The sequence below is a fragment of the Dermacentor andersoni genome, chromosome 7 (genome assembly GCF_023375885.2).
Source record: "Dermacentor andersoni chromosome 7, qqDerAnde1_hic_scaffold, whole genome shotgun sequence".
NCBI classification, from domain to species: Eukaryota; Metazoa; Arthropoda; class Arachnida; order Ixodida; family Ixodidae; genus Dermacentor; species Dermacentor andersoni.
Genome location: NC_092820.1, coordinates 40,155,913 through 40,180,155, shown reverse-complemented (window position 1 = coordinate 40,180,155; position 24,243 = coordinate 40,155,913). Strand labels below are relative to the sequence as shown.

Here is a 24,243-nt window from a genome sequence, read left to right as displayed (position 1 = left end):
GCAAGGCTTCTACGTCATTTGTGGTATTTTAAAACCAAGTTGGGAAGTTCTAACTGAACAGAAGTCAATTCTACTAGCATAGAATGAAAGAGTTGACACTAGCTGGGTTCATTTTTGTCTCTTTGACCATCGTGATCTGTGAGAAATCTTTGAATAAGTGAATGCGTGAAAATGTCGACATTAACAACTTTTATTTACGGCCGCGTTAAACTCCGGCTTGAGTAACGGTAAAAGTTCTGCGTGACGATTAAGAACCCAGTATTCAATGCGCACCCTGAGACTCTTCCGAGGCGCGAATGTTATGGAAGAATCCAAGGGTGACAGTGAAGGTCGGATCATATCAACATCCACCATCATCAGCGCAGCTTTCTTGAACCATATACATCGCTCTTTAGACGTGATGTAAGGGGGTTTTCGGATGCAGGCCTTGTGGAACCTTGTGAGGCTTCATTCTCTTTGATAACTTGCAAATTTTACAAATTCAGTACACTTAGTTGAAGTATCCCCCACACACTTGAAAATCCGCAAAGGCACTTGTCTACTCAGCAGTGCTTTTTGCCTTGGTAGTCGTTTGAATAAGACCGCGGCATCTCAATATACATTATATATCTCATGCCTATTTGTAACTCGTGGAGACCGAAGTTTTAAGTCATAAACAGGATAGCCAGTACCTGAGTATTAACTTGGTTAAAGCAGAAGTCGGCGTTAAACACCAACTGTTTAGAGGATACCACTTTCGCCTTGTAACCTTGAATACCTAGCTCATTTAACTATACTCGTGGACAACTTTCGGTGGCAATGAAGGGAAAGCTACCGAGGCAAAGTGTGCACAAGTGACAGCGCTTCCGAAGAGTCCCACGTTTTAATCCACGTCATTAGGCAGTAGTAGAGAAAACAAACTTTTTATTAGCAATAGTTAAATAAGACAGAATACACCACTTAGTGTAAATGGTTACTTATTTTGCGGCTTTTCCCTTCCGCGTCTAGGAAAACGCGATACCATGGCACGTGGAAGCTGCATCAATTAAGCGACTGTTCCAAGCAACCAAAAGCACTGTCAAACGCTGCCGGACTACTTGGAGTGGTAGCACATGTGCAGCAGGCACGTGCCCGTAGCTTTCACTTCATTGCCACAGAAAGTTGTTGGCGAGTATAGGTGGGTGAGATCTGCTTAGCATCTTGGAATTTATTACAGACTCAGAAATGCCGCCGTCTATCAAATCTACCACATGTCTTCATTCCACTTTGATGAAGATGCGAAACAAGCTAGAGGAAGTTAAACTGTCGTGTTTATTTCACCGGATCGGTACGATCATTCTCGTTTGTTAGTTTTTGTGCACGGGAGGCCTTGGGCATCGTTGCCTAGGTTATTCACCCGATTGGCTGTAGCACATCAAGTTGTCTGTGTGACTTCTACGGTTGCTTGGTTCTGCCTGATTACGGCTGCACCAGTTCGCGTCAGTCCATCTTAAGCGATTGCTCGAGTTAGTCTTGATTTGATACCATCAAGTACATGGTTCTTCTGAAGCCACTGTATGCCACCTATAAATTCAGGGGATCACTTCAGGGCAGGAGAATGCAGTCTATGCATCAGGAAGGCTACCACTTCAGAAATGGAACGAGTAGGCCCAGCTAGCATGAACAGGCCGCGTTATTCTAAAAAGTTGTCGACGAGCAAACTCTGAACCTAAAGTAAAGGTGTCTGAGACCAGATTTTTGGTAAATTCATGTTTATGGCCGCGCGCCAAGTACCCACCATTTTGGTGTATGAGCAGAAATCATGGGTTAATGAGCAGCCTATGATTAGTTTTGTAGTGCTTATAACTGCCTATTTACATCATTTGCGCCTGTATGTACATATTTTTGCTTTCAGCAACAAAAGTGCTTTTTTGGGGACATTTTGTTATCGCGATACCAATTAAAGAAACACTGCCAGCCAATTTTCTTCGCCGGCACTGACGTCAATGTCACCGTAAGGTTCCATATAAAGTGTAAGCGCGATGAGATCGTGGCCGCCCGCTTTATGCAGCAGGTGCGAGTTAATGCCCATGGTGTCATAACAAGTTAATTGTGAGAACTTGCTCATAGTGCGAGAACAAATGGATCGCACTTGTTGGCTGCAGTATGCCAATTGACACAAAAGCAGTGTCTCGTCTTTTCAGCTAAATCCTGGTATCGATGGATGCTATCTTTAGATCTGACAAGTGAACGCTTGGTCAGTTTCACACCATGAAAATGGCCCACACGCATTTATAAAGTAAAACAGATCGTTGCTTGAGAACAGCTTATACTGCCTATTTCTGCCCCTATATTGCCTAAAATGAGGCTTTACGTGCCTGTCTTATGCGCCGAAAACCTACATTCTTAGTGCCTGAAAATCGAGCTACTAGTGATGTTCCATCATTTACTAGGTTGCTCGGGATTGTCGCCAGGAATTGTTCCGCCCACTGTTTCCAAGCGTTGCCTGCTTCTTCTATAATGTGAGCTGCTACCACTTTTGTGAAACACATTTGACGTAAACAGGTATGTTAGCAATATTGTCTCCATCAGAGTGCGCCTTCTTGCCAGCGACATATTTAAAAAATGCAAGCCACATGTTCGTACTTGATGACCTGCTGGCCAACGCACCGGGCTGCACAAGTTTATTTGTGATCTTTTAAGCACTCAGGGACCTAATCAGCGGAGTCGCCAGTTGGTTCTTTTGCACAATTTGCCGTAGCTTGTATCTCGAAAGCTTTGATAAAGATCCTCACCTCTTTCGTCCCAGACGGAATGCTTTTGATGCACCGGTTCAACAACTAGGTCATCCAGGTTCTCCAAGCGCAGGGCAACCTTTACGTAATTCCTTCGGTGAAGTACAGCACTACGCGCCTATGACTTGTCCAGAAGTAAGCTCACTAGTTTTGTCTAGCTCAGTTCGCGGGGTAACTCCACAGCTAGCTTATTTCGGGCTTCACGATCGGAGCACAGATCTCATCAAGGGAAAAGTTCGCCCACATAATAGATTCGAGAACGGGCTGCGTTACGATACGTAGCGTTTCTAGCTAAAATAATAGAATACAAAGCCTCACTGGGAACCTAACATCTATGATATGTGTCTCCTATATTCCGCCTTTGCGTTCTTTACTTCCTTCGTTAAATCCCGGCTTATTTCCATCTTTTACTAAAGGACTCATACCGTGTCAACTTATTAATTTTTTCAGATGCCCTGAGCCATTTCGAGCAATGAACCAAGTTAATTTGTCACATACGAAATTAAAGAGTGCCATCAGAATCCCTGTAACCATTGCTTTGGCCGAGCGCTCGATTCAAGAGTACACCATAAAGCATTTTCACGCTAAGTTGATAGGTATACGAAACGCGGACTTGAACAGTTGCGAACAGAGTTAGATCCGCAAGTGCAAATGGAATGACGTGACGTAAGCGAGGAGAATCTATTGGATAGACGAAGATTTTGGAATAAGTCTGGTCCCAATTTTGTGGCTGTTTTCACATCATTTAGTTGTTTCAACAAGCTCAAGTTCAGACGCTTCTGTTCAATGATACGCTGTACTAACAGGAGGTTGGACTAGTTTGCCCGAAAAGGAGCTATTTGAGCGACTTATATTATTATGAAGTAGTATACAAGTTTTCGTTACAGTACGTTTCTCTGGTGTAGGATAATTGATGAGTGCTCACGAAACCAACCTTACTGTGGACTATCACACAAATCGTTTAAAACCCACATGCATAACATGCCTCATATTACGAAGAACACATTCATCGCCTTCTTTTTGCGACTACAGTAATGTCAAGCCTACCTGCAATTCGAGGTGGGGTAGGTGCGCGGCCCGTTCCATAAGAGGAGATGGTGGCGCCCTCTTGTGGAGAATGTGGTAGATTATCAGTTGCACCCAGGTGCCTCCGCAGAAGGGAAAATGTGTCACGACGAAGATGTCGTCGGCTTGAGGCTGGTAGGACAGCGCCGAGCGTACATTCTCATCCGGGTAGAATTTGCTAATGAAGGCACTGATCTCGCCCTCTGGGTTACTGTTCCCTGGCATGGCTTACTGCAAGACAAAGGTGTTAGTTCAGATGGCACCAAACAAAGATAAAGAGAATCAGTCTTTCTATAAGATGTGTGATAATCTACTAGCTCCTTACAACAAGAGTATATTACACAGAAGGTACTAGTGGTACTAGAATCATTTTACACTGCCATATACGTGTTTTGACAGTGTCCTGAAAAAAAAATTCCCATTTCATTTAGTGTGATTGTATCTACAGAAAATGTGGGAGCGACTCTTCGGGTTGATGTGCAGACGAATTTTGCACTATCAAAGTTATTTAGGGTATAATTAAAATTGGTAAGAAATGTTAATCACCGCCTAAATAAATTAAATACAGTAAAATTTGTGTTCACATTAACTCAAAGAGTTCCTTCTTTCCTATACACACAAAAACGGAAAATGAACAATGTTATTTTCAGGGCACTGTGAAAACACGCAAATAACGCTTAAAGTCTATTTGCATTAGCACCTCCGGTATAAGCAGGCACTTGTTTCCTCCCTGTTTCGAGTTGCTCTAATATTTTTTTTTTTACGTTTCCCGCTGGTCTGCGGAAACACTATTACACGCAATCTTATATTGTGAGAAAATCGGCTCTGTTACGAATTTCTAGTGCACATCACGAGGAGAAAATGAGCTATTACAGCTTCTGCAAAAAAAGAAAGAAAGCTCATAGAAGCGCTGTACCTCGTTTTTAAATAGTAAATATGAACCAGACAGTAATATATTAAGCGAGGTACCTTATGAGCAATGTGTGGTTACGAGAAGGTTTCAAGTGCAGCAGTGAAGTAAGCGCTTCGAGAAAAAAAAAAACGCATTAAACACGCGCTCGGAAGCCGTCTGTCATGTGCACTCTTACCTGCGCTGTTTTACCGACGTGTAGAACATATTGCGGGCATGCGGGCCAACTTAGAGAAGCTGTGTGTAGTAAATTTCACCTTTTAAACCTAATACTGATCGTCTTATATAATTCTAAATACGCGTTTTCTGAAAATTCCACCCATCATGTGAGCTTCGTAGTAGGCATCCACGATGTCAGAGTCGAGCTAAGCCATTAACCTTAGGTATATTTGTTACGTATAAGGTTAGATAAAAGTGACGTAAAAGGAAGATTAAAAGTTCTTGGGATAATTGGGACCTTTGTATCTAATCGCTCTGGAGTGTTATAAGCGTGATTCTCAACTACAAACTGCTATGCGCAACTAATTGTAACCGAAATAAAATTTACTAAATACAGGTGGAATATAAGTGCGGATGTGCAGGCAAAGTGACGTGTGTAGATAATATACAGATGTTGCGCAGCAATCTTTCAGGGAGTGCTCGAAGACGCGATACAGCCGCTATTCACTGTTTTCCAGCCCTCCGAATGAACTACAAGACACATTCGATGTATATTTCGTCAAAAAACGGGCATGTTCAGACTGTTTACAAAATCGAAGTTTCTTTACTAAACAGGAAAAACCTGTTTGAATGCGCTTAAACGTTACGGGTTGGGCAGTGTCACTTAATCCATTGGTTTGGTAGAAGCATGGTTTCAGCATGGATTTCAGTAAGGACGCTCTTGTGAAACACAATTATTTGAACTCATAGTTGACCTTCATCAAGCTGTTCATGATTGCATAAAAATCGGTGCCATATTTATTGACTTTAGGAAGCATTCGATAATGTTCCCTATTTTTGCCTAATGATGAAACTTATCTGGCTTATTATACTTGGTAAAATCGTTAATTGGATCTGAAGTTTGTTCACCAATCGCTACCAATTTGTTTCCATAAGTGATCAGTTTTCCAATTTAGCGCAAGTCAAATCTGGCGTTCCTCAGGGCTCCATACTTGGACTAATGTTATTCTTAATTTATATTAATGACATCAGTAACAACATGACTTCAACATTTCGATTGTTTGCAGACGACTACGTTCTTTACAGACAAATTATTACCTCTGAACATACTAATATTTTAGAGACAGACCTAAACATAATTTTACTGTGGTCAGAGCCATGGCAAATGGAAAAAAATGTTTCTAAAACAAAAACAATGACATTTACCGGAGCCAGTAACGTTAAGTTCATATTTTATGAGCAATATGTGCATACAGAATGTGTCTACGTTAAAATATTTGGGCGTCATTGAACTTCTAACCTTACATGGAATGATCACATTGATGAAATAATTTCGAAAGCAAATAAAACACTTGGATTCATTAGGCGAAATTTGTATTTAGCAAATCATTCAACTATTAGCTTACACAGCAATAGTTCGTTCAAAGATGGAATACGCTTCCATTATTTGGAATCCAAATCAGGCATACCTATTAAACAAGCTTGAATCGACAAAATAAAGCAGCACGTTTCACCACTAAGACCTACTCTAGAACATCCAGAATCACGGCTACCGAATAGTCGCTCCAATTTCCCTCTCTAGAAAAACCACGACTGTTAGCACTGCGTTCCCACTTCCACAGATTGTATCATACCCCGTCATCTTTTACAGCATCCCATATCAAACCCCCGCGAAGAATTTTCCCCCGCCTTGACCATCCCTTCAAAGTGCGTCCCATGTTTGCGCGTACGAATCGCCTTCGACAATCACCGCTATTTCTTGCTATTTATCACTGGAACAAGCTGCCAAAAGATGTTACTTCTATACATTATCATGACTCGCTTGTAAGCCATATGAAACGCAGTTTCAATACGGATGTCGGGTAAACACAGAATGTTGTGCTTTTGATCCACTGTAAGTGCATTTACATTCTTTGTACCGAGTTTTTTTTTTCATGTTGTATGCATTTCTTTCTTCTTCTTCCTTCTTTATTTTTTGTTGTGTTCGATAAAGTATACTACGGTGTTCTATATTGTCTTAGCCCTGCAATTGTGTTTGAAATATCTTGTTGTTATCCCCCCCCCCCCCCCCCCCACCCGCTATGTAATACCCGAAAGGGCCTTTAGGGTATCTGAATAAAAAAAAAAGAAGTGCAAAAGCGTGTCAGAGCGCTAATTTACCAAAACCAAATGAAATAAATTTTGTCTTCAGATTTAGAACACAGCAGGTGAACAAGACATGTCGACTGCGTAAAAAAGGCCTATATATACGAACGGTTGAGTCCTTCTGCGTGCCCCTGAAGAGATCGCGTCCGTTTCCCACGGCTTGCGGACCAATCAGTGCTTCACGGCGGCTTTCAGGTGGATCAAGGCGGAAATGTTGTATCAGACCTGTAAAAAGGACGGGTAATTGTCATCGCCGTGTTGACAACACGCGGCTAAGCGCGTTCCGCAGAACCTATTTCTGCTACCACGAATTTCGAGAGCCGCAAGAAAATTTATTAATATCATATAGATTAGGTGCATCTTGATGCTAGGAATACAGCGTTGTGTGTGTTCTTTTGAATCGTGCTGTATTTGTAACCCTCCAATCTGTACGTAATAAAGAATATAAGCTTCCATTATCCGTCATGTAAATACTTAATGTAAGCAATCGAATATCGACCTTCTGGAATACGAATCGAGAACGAATAGCGAGTATTGAATATCAACTAAACAAGCGCAGGCGCTCATGTTTAGAGCAGGCATATTTATTTCGACATTATTAGGAAAGCGCTCGCACTGTATAGACATTCAACTATCGAAGGCAATTAGGGTCGTTTTAAAAACAAGGTCACTACAACCGTCATGAAAAGAACTGTACGAAAAGCCACTTGACACCGTTAAAGCGTGGTGGCAAACAAGCTTTCCAATAGTGACGGGCTGCTGTGCGACCAAATTTGCAGAAATGCAAAGCAAATAGTCGAAGAAAAAGCAAAATTTGTGGAAACAGAAAAGAAAATGCGAATGACGTATTTGTGTGCCCTTGACAAGACAGAGGGCAGCCGTCCTGGCCAGCCGTCCTGAAGGATCCTTTAAGTTCGCTAGCCAACAGAACGCGTGATCATCGCTTAAGACTTTGAACGGCCTGCCATGTAGGTAAGGGCGAAATTTTGCTGTAACCCAAGCGATGGCGAGGCACTCCTTTTCGGTCGTAGAATAATTACCTTCCCCTTTGGACAGCGACCGGCTAGCGTAAGCTATCACCGATTCAAGTCCATCTTTCCTTTGGACTAGGACGGCACCAAGGCCTTGGCTACTGGCGTCAGTCTGGATTTTGGTATCGGCGTCCTCGTCGAAGTGCGCATGGACCGGCGGCGACTGCATGGGTCGTGTAGTGGGTAATATGCCTGTGTATGTACGAGTCCGTGCAGCTCCTCCGCATTGCTCAGTGCACCACTGGCATCTCTGCTGAGGGCCGTCTACTCAGAACAGGTCGGACTTCTCGAGCGTTGTCGTCGGTGAGGGCAAGGCTGTATCCGTAGCATAAGACGGGACCGTTGTCCTCGGACCAAGCCTTTGCTGGCGACCATGGTGCACAGCCGCAGTCGTGGAGGATTGAACCTGGCTGGTGCAGAACCACCCGTGTCCTCCTCCAGCTCAACTCATCGATCTCGACGTCCTTGGTTCAGCGCCTTCTTCGTCCAGTGCTTTAGCTGACTCCTTCTTTCTTCTCCTCTAGCAGTGTTCTACCGTTTGCCACCTCGATCCTTGTGGGCCACGTCAGCCTTCTTCATCTTCATCGTTTTACCTCTTCAATGCGTCCGCCTGCGGCGATTCCCACTTACACTGGCCTTGACATTTAGTTAGATGTGTCACCGGCTAATGGATGCGTGAAATGTTCCTGGCAGCGCGCCTGTTGCATGCACACATGCCAAGGAATCTACGCACTGCCTTCTTGTCGATGGGGTGCGGGAACTTTGCCACGGCAGCTGTCTTGCGCGGGTAGGGGCGGACTCCAGATTTGCTAATGACGTGGCCAAGGAACAGCAGCTCATCGTAAGCGAAAAGCCATTTTTCCGGCTTGAAAGTAAGCCCCAATGACTCGATGGCCTCTGGTACTGTCGCAAGCTACCTAAGGTGATCATCAAAATTTCGGGCCAGGGCGAGGACTTCATTCAAGTTAGTTCAAGTTCAAGTTTATTCTTCTTCTAGTACAGACTAGACACATCCTCCCGGGCTAAAAGCTGCCATCAGCAGCTTGACTGGACCCAGGAGGCGTTATACATGGCAGTGCGATGACAGAAAACCTTTTTTGTACAATAAACTTAAGCAGACTTTTACTAAACATAAACTAAACATAAATTTGAAAACTCAGATACATGCTTATGACAGGATATGTAAGAATCAACAAGACAATTTTGTACAATTAAAACAAAAAAGGCACAAAAAAAGAAAAACATGGTCATTTATATGGATCGTTATACATGAATATACGTGTTATACGTTAACGAAATACATCTTCAACTCTTTACGAGAGAATTTATTAGCGTGAACATGGTTATTTAGAATTTTCGGCAAATTGTGTTTAATAGATTGTAACTCATACTCCGTGCGAAAGCGCGGTACAAGCCAAGGTTCAGGGTTTCTGAGATGCACAGCTATGTCATGGTGTTGCAAGGTCGCTAGTGATGTAAGAAAATATCTCCATTCTTTCCTTGCAAAATAAAATATTTGTAAAAGACGATATTCGTAGTATCCATCTACCCATGTGATTTGGTATGTTTGTGACAAGGTTTTTGTTGTTGATCGGGCTTCAATATTTGCAACGTGTCGGAAAAGCGTCTTTTGTAATGTAACTATTTTAAGTAAAGAAGACAGGTCTGCCACTTCAGTCCTGCTAACACCGTGTCCATGACGCGCTGGAACGTTGCAGGAGCCGAGCACAGTCCGAATGGCATGACCTTGAACTCGTATAGGCCGTCTGGCGTGATGATCGCCGTCTTTTCGCAATCTCTCTCGTCGAATTCCATTTGCCAGTGGCCAGACTTGAGATCCAACTACGAGAAGTATCTAGCTTTGCAGAGCCCATCCAATGCGTTGTCTATCCGTGGGAGGAGGTATACGTCCTTCTTATTGATATTGTTCAGTCGACCATAATCGACGCAGAAACGTAGCCTTCCGTCCTTTTTCTTCACCAAGACAACACGAGATGCCGACGCGCTTTTCGTCATCTGGACGATGTCGTCGTGCGTAGCATTTCATCGATTTGGTTTCTTAAAGCTTCACATTCTCGCGTCGACAATCCGTAGGGGCTCTGGCGGAGTGGTCGAGCCCACACTTCGGTTATTAAGAGATACTTTGCGACTGGTGTTTGCCGAATCCTTGATGACGTCGAAAAGCAGTCTTTGTGTCATCTGAGCAGACTTCTGGGCTGTTGCTGTTTAATCATGGGGAGACTTCGCCCTTTATATCGAAGTCTGGTTCGGGAACTACGGTCGTCGGGGTAGATGCGGCAGAATCCGAAAGGACAAGCGCATTGTTTGTTTCCAGAATTTACTCGAAGTATGCGATCTTTGTGCCCTTCTTGGTGTGCTTGAACTCCAGGCTGAAATTTGTCAGCATCACTTTCGTTTTGCTCCGTTCAGTCGAGCGATCCCTCTTGCAACGCAAATTTCACGGTCAAGCAGTAGCCGTTGGTCGCCCTCGATGACGCCTTCTACGTCTGCAGGTCTTTTGATGCCGACAGTAATAACAATGCTGGAGTGGGGCGGAGTGCTGACTTGACCCTCGAGTACACTCCAGGCGCGGTGACCACAACAGCTCTCCGGCGGTATCGCTTGATCATCCGGCAGCGTTATCGACATCATGTCGATGATTGCGCCGTGTCGGTTCACGAAGTCCATGCCGAAAATGACGTCTCGTGAAAATTGTTGGAGAATAACGCAGGTGGCAGGGTAAGTACGGTCATGAACTTTCTTCAACTGGATAGCAAGAGGTCCACTCACCACGGAGTAGTCGGCTCCTGCATCCGCTGAGGCGGTGACTGCATGAATATAGAGAAGCACGTCGAGGTCGGTGGTTCGTTGTCTAGCGTTGCAGTTAGGTCTCGGCGTCGGATCGCGGCTGCGTCGCGTTGATGTGTGGCTGCTACGTCGTGGCATCAGGGCCTTGGTTGGTGCTTTCTGCGCATCCAGGCTTCCTCGTGAAGGCAGCGTGTCATTATCATGTCGTCGAGATATTCCCGTCGGCGTCTTGTCGGCTGCGGATGACCTTCGTCATTTCGACGAACAGCAACTACACCTCCTTCGGTTCCTGCTTTTAGTTTTCTGTATATGGGCTTGCAGACCAGCCCCGGGCTGGGCGACAGGTAGCGGCCTAGTGACGGCGAACGGGACGGTCGTCGAGGGCTGCACTGAGTAGCGGCGAGGTAGACTGCGATGTCACGAGGGCGTTCACTTTCCCGAGGGGGCGGTGCGTTGACGGCGAACCCTCGTAGTCCCAAGGCGCGGTATGGACATCGGCGGTACACATGGCCGGCTTCCCCGCAGTGGTAGTAGAGTGGCCGGTGGTCAGGGGCCCTCCAAATGCTTGTCTTCACCTCGCGTAGCTGCGCTGCTGGGCAACGGGTGGGTGTGCTAGCGGTGGTGGCGTTAAACGACAGAATTTCGGCGTTAAAGGGCCCTGGTGCGGTCGCGGAGGGGGACCTTGAGGGAGGGCGACGGCGGCTTAGATCATCGCTTCTGGCTAGGGCCGCGATGATTGTGGTTGCACCTCAGGAAGTTCGAGCGATCGCTGAACCTCCGACAATTTCGGCGATTGAGGCCACTGGAGGCAGCGACCTTGTGCATAACTTCTGGAGCTCTTCCCGCAGGAAGGCTCTGATAGCCTCGCGCAGACCGTCGGTAACCAGGTATTGAAATCTGGCGTAGTTTGCTGAGTTTGTGGGGCGGTTGAATTGCCGGTTCCGCATTTCGAGTGTCTTCTCGAAGCTTCTGGCCTTGCTGAGAAACTCGTCGACGGTCATTGGTGGGCTTCGTATCATTCTGCCGAAAAGTTCTTCCTTCATACCACGCATGAGTAGGTGGACTTTCTTCTCGTCAGACATTTCTAGGTTGGCATGGCGGAATAGACGGCATACTTTTTCCGTAAATATGGCAGCGTTCTCGTTCGGTAGCTGCACACGGGCTTCCAATAGAATTTCTGCCCTTTCTCTCTGCACGATGGTTGTGAAGGTTCTCAGGAAGTTACTTCGGAACAACTACAACGCTGTAGGGGTGGATTCCGGCTCTCGAACTATGTCATCGCGCTATCTCCCGAGGAGAAGTACACGTGGGGCAGCTTGTCCTCAGAGGTCCAGTTTTTCAAGACCGAGATCGGTTCGAACCTTTCAAGCCAGGTTTATGGATCCTCCGACGAAGCTCCACGGAAGGTAGGGGGCTCCCTGGGTTGTCGAATCACGATGGGGATGCTGGAGGTGTCATTGTGGCTGTCGAGCTAGCCACGTTCTTCGTGCTCGTATCAGGCAGAAGTCTGTGCTCCAGGGCCAGTCCTTGCAGTCTGCCGCTAGCTCACTGGTCTTGGGCAACCTTGGTGTTGTATTCGGGTTCCGGGCTTGGATCGCGGCTTTGTGAGGGCGTTCGGTACATGAACATAGTGCACCTCCACCAGATGTCACGTAGCAGTGATGGTAAAGAAGGTAGCGAAACTTTGATTGACGAAACTAGTGTTTTAGTGGGCGAATTCGTGCCCTCAAAACCAAGCTACACTCAAAGAACAACGACAGCGGCGAACAAAGTCGGCGATCGTCGAAAATCTGATCAGCGGGTCAAGCGCGTTGGCATTTATACATCAGTCATCGAAGGTTCGAAAGTAATCGCTCGGACGTGCGCGTCTTCCGGAAAGTTCTACACCATTCCTGTCGCGCGATGAAATCAGATTGCACAAGGTTCGATGACAACAGACAGCGCATAGAACCATCGATAACTTTCGAGAAACTTCCGATACATGCAAGCTCGTCCTGCGCTGTACGATAACATTTATTAGGCGGTGAAACGCGGTACATCAGGCGATGAAGATGAGCAGATGCACGTGTCAATATGTGACAGCTGAACGTTGCTCTGGATGATCCAGACCTTTTAAAATCACACAAAAGGAACAAATGAATGTACGGAACGATTCCGTTTAGTTGACGTCTCGGCCGTGGTCCGGCTGTCGTCATTGAGTGCCCTCAAATATATATATAGAGAGAGAGAGAGAGAGATGACTGCTACTTCCCTCCCTCGAAGCAAAGTTGGTACGCCACTGGCATCGTATGTGTAATGTGTGAAGAAACTTGTACGTTTCTGACTCATTTGTTGGGTATGCAAATAATTCCCTACCCTGCTTTTTGTCCCTGCTTTCATGCCTTTTACAAAAGAACCTACGGTGTACTTTGTGAGCTGAATGAGGCACATACATGTTTTCTAGAAAGAGGGGCCATGCTAAGAGTAGGGAGCAAGCAAAAAGGCATGTTGATAATAATACACCTTGCACTTAATTACTTTTGCAAGGGTTCCTCAGTCGTGCAGCAGTAACGTTAAAGGAACTAGCTAGCAACATAGAAAGTGCCACCGAGATGAAACATGGTGAAAACAGGGGCGACATTATCACAGTGCATTAGAAGGTAACGGTATGAATGTCAAATTCGGGCTTTGGTTTACATCTTTCATAAACTACCCGAAAGCGCTATATGCTCGGTATGCCTCATCGGGCAAGTAATATGCGGGTAACTTTTGAAATTGTGCGTATAAATTACTAATAGCAATGTTTCTTGCCGAAAATGGTCGAAATGGTCAACTTGGCTGGAAATCGAGCCGTTATTCTGCAATGCCGTACCAGGGTCCGGTACTTATTGTATTTTGCACTTCTGCTTGCGGAAACAATAATTTACACATGCACGAAGGTTGCCTTCATCAGAATAGCTAAATGAGCGAAGTATTATAAACCGAAAGAAATACATAAAACTGGTTTTATTTAAGCCACATCATAAAGTATGCAATGTACTTCCCATTTATTATGTACATCGGATAATCGTTTCACACCTGCGTATATCTTGTCACATATCATGTGTAAAGGTTGTTGCGTCTAGTTAATGTCTATGTTACACATGCTTGGAGACTATTTTGTTATTGTTCAGGCAGTCAATTGTACCCGACATACATTATCCAGGACACGCACATAACATGTGGTGGAATGATCTGTGATTGGAATTTTAATCGTCTGCGAAGTAATGGATGGAATAAACTTCATTATGTCGAGGATCGTCTTGGCTTAGGTGGGTACGCTCTTTACACCACGAAACCATGCCACTCTGCCGTAGGCTTGTACCTTTTGGCCAGCAGAAGCGGGCTTGAAGGGCCCGGGCACGTTGGTAGAGCTTCCCACTTGTCTTATCATGGTGGCTGCACTTGCGGTGCCTTCGGGTTGTTCGTGCACCCCGCCCCCCCGCCCCGCCATACGATGTGGTACTGGGTGTTCGGTGTGTATGTGCAGAATTCGCACTCACTATGATGTATACCCAGGTATGTTGCATAATACGATCTATGTTTCTGTCTGTAGTCTTCTCCATCTCACTTCTTGTACTGTGATGCCATTGTGAAGGCTGGACATAATAAATGACGGCTTTTTTTAACAACAGTGGGAAAACACAGTACACAAAGACAACACTTCCCACGGAAAAGGCGCTTGTCCTGTTGCTTTTTTAGTCTTAGTAAGTCTTGTCATTCCGCGCTTTGTAAAAATTAGGAGTCGTATGAACTTGCCCACCTCTCCATACCTGAGTATCGTGTTGCACCATGCGGGGTTATACTTTACTGTGCACCGAAATCTCCGAATGTGGGGGGGGGGGGGGGGGGGGGGTATGCCATGCCGCTTTTCGTACGAACCAGAATCCACAAATAAGAATGACACCTGCGACTTGGTGCAAATAGAGTACGCTATAGCCAATGGGTTTGTAAAGTTCAACAGTAGAAGACCTGCATTCTTGCATTCGCTACCAAAAAAAGCGATCTCTCTTACGTCCTAAACATTGTGCATTGACAACCTAACTTGCGAAGATGCAGAAACCCGCCATTTGCTCAGTCGTTAGTCTTCTATAAGGAATTTCGCACCTGAACAGGGCATTCTTCCCTGTTTCCTTTCGACGCTTTTCACGCTGAGTAGGACACATAAGAAGTCTTACGATAATGTGAAGCTGAGGAAAACGCTTTACGAACATGATCCATCAAAGTGCACCAAACCAGTTTGCAATCGTCACGCCGTATTATTTCAGTTGCAAGGCAACTCAGTAGCAGTAAGAATCGTTTCTATTGCAGGGATAACCTCAAGGCCTCCGTGGGGACGGATTGAAAATGTCGCCACACTCATCTCTCACAGCAGGAAGTCCAAAGCGGTCTCACGGATGTAAGAGCATGTGATGGGAGGTGCCGTTTAGACGGTGCTGTTACTCTTGCACGCTGATTTTCGCTTGTTTGGCATGAAGACGCCGGATCATAGTAGCTACACTCTCACACACTAAGTTACATGTTCCATAGACTCACCGTCTTGAAGGTCGTGAAGGAAGCTACTCGTCACAACAATTGTGAAACAGTGGCTAAGCGGTTTGCGCTAATCTACCATAACTATAATGCAGTATAAAACAGTCTGTCCTCCTGAAACTACTGGAAAATTTGCTGGATTGCTGGTTGTCGCGTTCACCGGTATATTCGGCACGTTTTGCGTATGAGCCACAAGATATCGGCACCGCCGTTAAAGAGACACGTGAGCTCTTCTGGCAGGGATCAAACAAAGATATGAGCGAATAAATAAATAACAGGGCTTTGTAACGTAAAAATATTTCAGAATATTTAGGATATAAAGTAAAAAGGAGCTGTAGTATTTTTTGCTCTGACCCAATCTTGCGCAATGCATTGAGCCATCACGAAGGTGACGATATCGAGACAATTTAAGCGAACAATCTCAAAGCATATCAGTAGAAAAAGTCAAGCAAACGTTCAACACTTAAGACGCTTTCTAAGAATGCATAAGTTTGTGAATGCTTACTCAGGCTTCCTTTATCGCTAAAGGGTTTGGACTATCGGTAAAATTATAATGCTAGAAAGAACGGTAGGCACTTACGTCCCTTAGGCACGCCACTCCGACGCGTCCGTCCCCAGCGCTCTACCTAAGACGACTCTTCCAGACATCGCCACGCGCTCTGACGACCGCACGTCAAGTTTCATCGTAGGCGCCAGCGCTCGTTTCTCCCCTGGCGGAAGATTTCACCTCACACGGTGTAGGTTTCCGGTGCTTCCCTTCAAGGTCGCGCTCTCGCTTAACTCGCGCTGCGTGCGAAACGTCTCTTGTTTGCTGTGGCGCCTCATCGGAAGGCTCTAAATTGATGTGTTGTTAACTGCTGCAACAGCAATGTAAACGCCATAAGGTTAATACCACCAGTGAAGTGCTACCGATTCCTAAGAAAATGGTACGAAAAAGCCAGGCGATAGACCTGGATTAGTGCGGAGCCCTGAAAAACGTATTAAACAACTGACAAACGAAGAGATCTCGTTCAATGATCGCTCGTGAGCATATGATGATTTTACATGTAATCCACAAGGATTTCGTGATTACTGGGTACATGATCTCTTTCTTCAAATAAAAGCTTTCAGTTGTTGAACCAGCGTTGTGCTGTCTTCTTTATCGTGTTTAGTTTGTGTGTGCGCTGCCCAACAATAGAAACTTCTCTTGCATGCGCTATCAGTGGTCGCAGTTTACGCGTACCGAGGAATCGAATATGTATGCGATGCATTGAACATGACCGTAGTTCACTCCTGCATCACCGCTGCACCGATCGCTCGAGTTGCTCGAAGATACAGGCTCGCGTCTTGGTCGCGCCGGTATTGCTGAAGCAGACATGCTTACTAATGGTTTCAACATGCGTCTCTTGACCACTGTTAAAAAATTACCAAACTATTTACGCTCCTGCCTCTAGCCTACATTGTAGGGTATGTACTAGTTAAAGTTGTGTACGCACGTTGTATTTGCGCTACGCGGTGATATATTTTGTATATTTTGTGTATTTAGTGTTTTTTTTTTCATTTTTCCTCTTTTGTTACAATTTTCACCGCTGTCCAGGAGCAGAGGTGTCGTATGTATTTCTTCCTGAACCCCCCCCCCCCCTCCTACTGTAATGCCTTGGCGCTGTGGGTTCCTTAATAAATAAATAAATAAATAAATAAATAAATAAATAAATAAATAAATAAATAAATAAATATGTCCGCACAGTGCCGATGGAAGTACGTGGTCGCCAACAGAGACAACCCGAATTTGTAGCAGTAATTGTGTGGGAAACTGCAAAAATGACTTTCGACAACACGCATCGTTTGTGCCGACGACTTTTCCGGCGGCACATGGGATGTCGTTTCAGATTAAGTGCTCAGCGTCTCCTACATGGCTAAGTAGACGCTGCCCTTTCGCCACATTGCAGCCACGAAAACAGTCGTCAACCGCACACATCTTCTTAAAGGCAGATGAAGCGAGCGCATCGTGCACATGCCCTCCGAATGAGACGTCCACACACAGGCTCACGCGCGCGCGGTGCGAAACCTGGGCGAATTCGTGCCGTGCCGCAGGCAAAAACGGCGGCGTGTAGGAGAGATCCGACAGGCGTACACCCGCTGGTTGAAATTTTACCCCGCATACGGCGCTCTCACGCCCTGTGTTCCTGTATATGCTCCCATATACAGGAGCACTACTCACGCCGGCGCGGCAGCGCCGCTCCATGGTGCCGTTGTTGTCTGCATGACCGCGTCGTACCGACTGGTGTCCCGTATCCACACGTCCACCGTCCGGCGCCGCGTGAAGTGGGGTAATCAGGTAGCCGGTGCACAACCGGGATCCTGGACCCGCAAGCTCCGTGCAACACATGAAACACTGAATGCTCGTTCCATTGACGAAGCGTAAGTGCAACGCAGTGTCGTACCGCGCTACAGAGTGAATCTGTTAATGCTATAGTGAATTACTTCTTTTGTTACATACCTCATTACGAGAAATAAATCATCAGGTATAACGTCCCTAAGCAACGCACTGGCCTCAAAGAGGTGGTCCTTCTAGTAAACCATTCCCCTAACGTGCTTAAAGATTGGTAGACGAACGTTTTTTGCACGAACTAAGACAGTCTGGAGTTCATCGTGGCCAAACTGCAATTTTATTATGGGGCACGTCCTAGCGGAAGACTACGGCGTTTGACTGCCTGTGGTTCTTACACTGCACACGAATTCAAGTGCGGGAGCGTTTTGGCAAGTCGTCCCACTAAAAAAGAGGTCGCCGCTGCCAGGACACAACCCGTGTCCTCGAGCTCAGCAGCGCAATGAGCTAGCGACGTGGCTACCGTAGTGGTAGAACATTTTCGCATTGCTCCCATGTTGCAATACTCCCGCCTTAGGTCTCATATATTTACCGCGACAAGTATTGCGGCTCCTCGAACATGGTACGGTCCTCTACGTGATTGGCATCGCATATGAGAGCAAAATGCAGAATGTAGTCCGAGGTAAAGAAATGCTGCTCAATGACGCCGCTCGTCTCTACTAAGGTAAGTGCGCACGGGTGTGATTGATTTGCAGTTGCACCGCCTGCTCATCTCCGGTAGGGCAACTTGTGCGGTGTACTGGACTTTAGCGGCAACATTTTAAGGGACGGCATAGTGCGGAGATGAATTTTTTGGGCTAGGGTAAATATTATGCTCAGTATAGACATCACTGGCGGTATTTAAAATCCTCGAGATGGGACTAGGGGGTGTCAGTGTACATATCGGGTGAGCAGGTAAAATCAATACTGCTCGTCGACAAAAATACACCGCCGTGCTTTCAACATGTAGTAAACGTTGCATGTTGCAAGCAAATGGACCCACGAGACCACGAGATGGCCACAATGATTCTCGTGTCTACGAAACCTTCACACAGTCACGGTGATTGCTCGCTGGCGCGGTTACAAACAGTAGAACATCATTTAGTCTCAACGCAAAGCACGTCGCAGGGGAGCGGGTGAAATGCCCCAGGCAAAAGGTGGCGCGAAAGCTCGTGAAGAAGATGGTACTGCAGTTCAACAACGAGACAACCAAGAAAGCAAGACTGGAAGCGGCTGGTTACTGGTTGATACAGCAGTATCACAGTTAACTCCCCTTGAAGATCATTTCGTGCACACTCGTCAACTACCAGCAATGCCATACTGTTCTTTGAAGTCGATTTCCATTTTGTTATATACAGGTGCCTTCTACAATGACGAGCAAGCGTTTTGTTGGAGCGTAGAAATCGTGAATCGGGTCTTTTCTTGCGAGTGTTATTTCGGCTACTTCGAAAATACACAGAGTTTCACTGCTGCACTTGTTTGAAAAATAAACATTACGCAATAAATAACATGAACATGAAAATAAAAGCAACAATATGGTCCTGTGTTCTGTTTCTTTTTCCTATGCGTTCTTGTCAGCGAAAAATTAGATTCATCAAAGAGAAACTTTGGAAAATGGCCACCCTGTCAGGAGCTTAAGCACACTAAAAGCCCCGTGGGAATAATTCGCATAGGTACATCATAGTTTCTTTACATATAGTGCATGCATTAGCCTTTCTAGTTTTATGTGACCTGCACTTCTGAATAACGCACTGATTGAATGGCGCAGTGTTCATGCTTATTAGTTACCATACAGTCATGTTTATTTATGTCTGTGTGCGAGCTGGGCTACTAAATATATGCGTTTGTCTGTGCATTAATAATTCTTGGCTACGCTCGTCTGTGCATTCCTTGCATAGCAAACCATTTTCTTCATTAAAATAAATAACTGAAAGTGAATGAAGGCGTTCAGATGGGTTGAATCCAATGAACCACATTGAAAGGCATTGTCTGAATTCCCCTGGAAAGCTACATATCTACCCTCAGCGAAGACCTCCACAAACGTCTACAATGAACTTAGAGCCATGTTATAATGAAATAGTAAAACAGAAAAACGCAGACCAAAACTAAAAGCGTTTAAAGCTTTCAAGACGTTTCGGCTTCCTTACCGAAGCATTGTTCACAGAAAAGCGGCTGCAGGAGGCGAGCTTATGTCCGTTTTAGTACGTGACTGAAGGGCCTAGCGTGCGCAGGGGGAGGAAGGAGGAGGAAGAGAACTTTTTATGGCGAACACTAAGGCCCAGTAAAGAAGAGCACTTGCTCCGCTAAGGCCCGTTATTGAATATTGCCATCATACCTGCCTAGCGTTTTCTTTTTTTCGTTGTCTGGATAAGAACCTCAACACTAGAAGTTGCCGCGTCTTCTGCAAGTGCGTTGTAGTGAACATTATTCTTTCTGACGTTATGCATACGATCTTTCAGTCGTCCTTCTCAATTTCCGCTCTCTTCGATATAAACATACTCTGCACAAGGAATTCTATAAACAACGCCTGGAATCTTTTCTGTCTTGAGCTGATCTTTTACGTTCACCGGTTCATGCTTTAGCTTACTGGCGGGAGCTTAGACCACGACTACGTCAAATGTTCCCAGAACCCATGCCAACGCGTAACTGACCCCTGGCACATGGGAGACGGCTGCCTGGGCCCAGTGTGGCGCCGCGCGCGACGAAGCACCGTTGCGTACGCGCTATTCTACGGAACGAATAAAATTGACAGGGTACCCGCAACCGGAAAGTTCTCAGTGCACCTTCGACAGGTCAGATGCACGGTCACCTCCACTGGAGCAAATCCTATGCGCTCTTTGTAACAGGGAAGAGGGAACTAAGCGTTTGTCGCAGGCCGGTTGATGAGACTCGTAACGCAAGTCGCGACCGGTGTGCGTCTCCTTCCTAAAGACCCTAAATTAAAGGCGGCCATTTTTTCCCTCTACCGGCACGTCTATAAAATGAATACGACGTCAATTTCAGATAAAACTGAATGGATGTCTCTATCCTGTTCAGATGCGCGGACAACGCATCCAGAGATTCCTTCTTCATGATGCAAAAACAGTCATTATAGCGCAGAAAAATGTTTGGGGGGCGGTCGAATGAAGTCAAAGCCCATGTCTCCTCACCCAGCATCCATGGCGAGGTTAGCAGCCGTAACTGAAATTGGAGCACCCATCCCGATTTCAGACACTTGGTTGTAGATCACATACCTAAACACAAACTTTGTGTTTTAAAGGTAGAACTTCAGTAGTTTAAGAGTGGGCGCGTCTGTCGTAGATCTGTCGCTGAGTTTATCTTCGGAGAGTAAGGCAGCTGAGCACACCACCGCTGCCAGATGCACGGGAACACTGATGAAGAGTGACTTTACATTGAAGAAAACTAATAACAGTGGTAGCACTCTCGGCAGTGACCACTATATTATTTTCTCTACCTTCGACACCACAACTCACAAACCTCTCTCGCTCCTTACCCAAGTCACAGATTGCGACAAGTTCAGAAGCCTAAGCGACCAAACCGCACCGACACAAATTAATGACCTCCACTAGTGGGTGGACACGCTCAAAGAAGATATTTCAGCTACAACAAGACAAGGTAGCTTTTGATTCAAACTCTGAAACACATGCCAAACTCTTCCACATGTGGGAAGCGCACGCCAACCTTCTTAAACGCTAGAATGATCAATGGCACAACCAGCAGCTGCGTCGCAGGATCAGGAAACTCGAGCGCCTGACCTAGGATTGATTATAGCCTCGGTGTTGCGCAACAGCAGTGGGGCAGATAAGCGACAGCATGAACAGACTGCCAGGCTCTAAAAAGTCGTGCCATTTGTTGCGACATTTGCTTGATCCCGCGCATCTACAAATACATTGGTTTCATACCATCTTGGCAATCTTCATTTGAAGGTAGTGTGGTCATACAGATATCTTGCCTTCACTATATTTTCAAAATTTAGCTGGAGTGATCACATTGAATCCATAATTGCCAGCGCCAACAAAACACTTGCATAACTTCATCGGAATTTCTCACACGCTCCTCAGGTTTTTAAACTTTTACTTTATGAAACACTAATTCGTTGAAAGGTGGAATGCGCCGCCTATTTTTGGGACCTCTTTCATGAAAATCTAATCTACGCACTTCTAATGGCTCAAAATAGCTCTGCATGTTTTATTATATCTCATTATGCTAGAACTGCAAATGTGGCTAATATGAAATCGAATCTTGAACTGTAATTTGACATATTTTACCGCATATTTCACATCGTTCACTACACGATGGTTTCAGCTTTCCTCCGCCGTATTTATCATCATGCATTTATCACTGACATCATGTTGTCATTCAATCTTGTAGGGCTTTACTTTTCAATATTCATTTTTCTGCAGGACTTGTGAGGAGAGGAACTTTCTTCCTGCCGTCACTGCAGACATTACAGACCATCAACGTTTCAAGAAAGTTTTAAGAATAACTAAATAGTTTTTTAACTCGTGTTCATTGTTTCTATTTCTTTGCTTGTGCTTACCTGTATGATGTTCTTGTGAGTTTACAATGTTTTATAGTTTGATGATTTTTACTGGTGGATTTTTTCACAGAATTTTCTTTATTTCTTTTTTACCACTCCCCTCTGTAATGCTTCGCCCTTGAGGGTACAATAAATACCTAAGCAAGCAAATTATTAAATACGTAAATAAAAGCTAGCCCTACCCTACCCTACCCTACCTTATGTGTACCTTAGTCCAGCCGAGCAGCTAAAGGTAGATGGTCTCATTGGTCAAGCATATAAGTCGGCGCTACATCTCCCACTGACAACCTCCGCAGCAAAGCTGCTCATTGTAGGAATCCACAACACTCTTATCGGACTGTGCGAAGCCCGCCTCACCTCCCAGTACAATCGCCTCACTCGCACTCGATCGGGCAGGGCTGTCTTCCACCGCCTTGAAATGGGCATCGAGGCTTCGACCCGGGCCCTGTTCAACTACCACCACACATTCACAACGCGTTAGAAATATGCCCCTCATCCATGATAAGGGACGCCATACGGTTTGAGCAGGTGTCCTCCGTGACAAATACGGCCAGTACTCGAACTCCGTCAATGTAACCGAATTTTATACCTACGAGGCGTTCGCGCTGACAGCGGTAAGTGGGACCGGCACCTTTCTCGACGCTGCAACCATACTGGGGGTGAGCTCCACCACTGGACAAGCTACCGCCACGGTCGGCGCGACATGGTATGATGGATCACGTGGACACAGCTTCCGCGTCGGCTGCTTGGGAAGCGCCGAAATGAGCTGAAAACGAAATTTCGAAGTCCCACTTGCGCTGCGGTTCTGATTAAGTGGGGAGGTTTTCCCGCTCCGGGCGTCTGCTGGACAACACGTCAAAGCGCTATAATAGGCCGTGGCTGCCTTTCAAGGCGTCCGTCACGGTGGGCTACTGCTCAATGCTGCAGTGCCGGACGTGCGCAACGGGGCCCGCTGTCAGCCTTCATACGTAGCGGCAGAACAAGGAGCTGCGTGAAGCTTGGATCACGAAACTTACAACTGGCGACCAGAAATCGGCTACAAATTGTGTGTGGGCAGCAAGCACTTCCGCGGGGACGATTTCTGCTACGGAGTCGGGGCTGCGATGTTCGCGCAGAGTAGCAGAAAATGCACACTGGGATGCTTGCACGCGCGTGCTGCCCGGCTAATGTCATGAAACTCTTGTCTATGGACCTGGTGATACTAGATATTGACAAGTTCACTGGAATGAAAAGGGTACGGTAACAAGCACATCAAATAAAAGTAATTGCACATGCTGATGTTTGTGTTCATACAAACAATGAATGTGCTGGATTGAGAAATAGAAGCAGTGGGAAGTTGCTCGCTGAGAAGACCGACAAATGTGCAGAGCGACGCAACTTGAGAAATGATACTGAAACGTCCAAGAATTTAGATTAAAAGAAAAGTTGAATCGTCATGACGGCACATCAGGAGTCGCGGTAGGTGTCGGAGCCCATATTGTTATAACAAAATTATTTTTCAACAGCTCTGATAGCGTGAACGCAACAACGGTTGCTTGTGTAGTATCAAATGCTCATATTCCGCGGCCTAAATTGACCGCGGTGCGAAAATGGGCTGCCCGCGAAAGCAATACATTATGCGCGGACATAAATGAAGAAGCGCAGACGGCTGCTACGAACCTGTGCGATAGCTACATTGAGGCTTCATTCTCTTACGCTCCATTTAGTATAGAGACAGCTTACTATAAGCCCACACTTCACATAGTTTTCTCTCAGTGATTACCTACGTTTAGCGCAAGAAGCTGATTCGTTGGACTCCATCGCGGCGAGCGCGCTCCATGGTCGTTCACTACATATTTAGTAAAAGGATAACGTCTGTAAACCGTTCTGTGCTTCCTGCTGGGCCAAGGTTACTAGTTTGATAGTAAAAACTTCCCTCGGTTCGAAAGTACGTA

The 24,243-nt window shown here is 45.8% G+C and overlaps 1 protein-coding gene across 2 annotated transcripts in view; it reads right to left on the bottom strand.

Annotated features, from left to right (window-relative positions):
* The window catches only part of LOC126535310 (sulfotransferase ssu-1-like), a 65,066-nt gene that overhangs the window by 5,713 nt on the left and 35,110 nt on the right, over nucleotides 1-24,243 (bottom strand). Inside the window, exons 2-3 of one of the 2 annotated variants that reach the window (XM_050182206.2) lie at nucleotides 7,142-7,257; nucleotides 3,801-4,049 (exon numbers count right to left, since the gene is read on the bottom strand). In XM_050182206.2, coding sequence (XP_050038163.1) covers nucleotides 3,801-4,043 — 243 coding nt within the window. In that variant the 5' untranslated portion in view covers nucleotides 4,044-4,049; nucleotides 7,142-7,257. The remainder of the gene's footprint in view (nucleotides 1-3,800; nucleotides 4,050-7,141; nucleotides 7,258-24,243) is intronic. The other variant, XM_050182205.3, reaches the window with a different exon arrangement.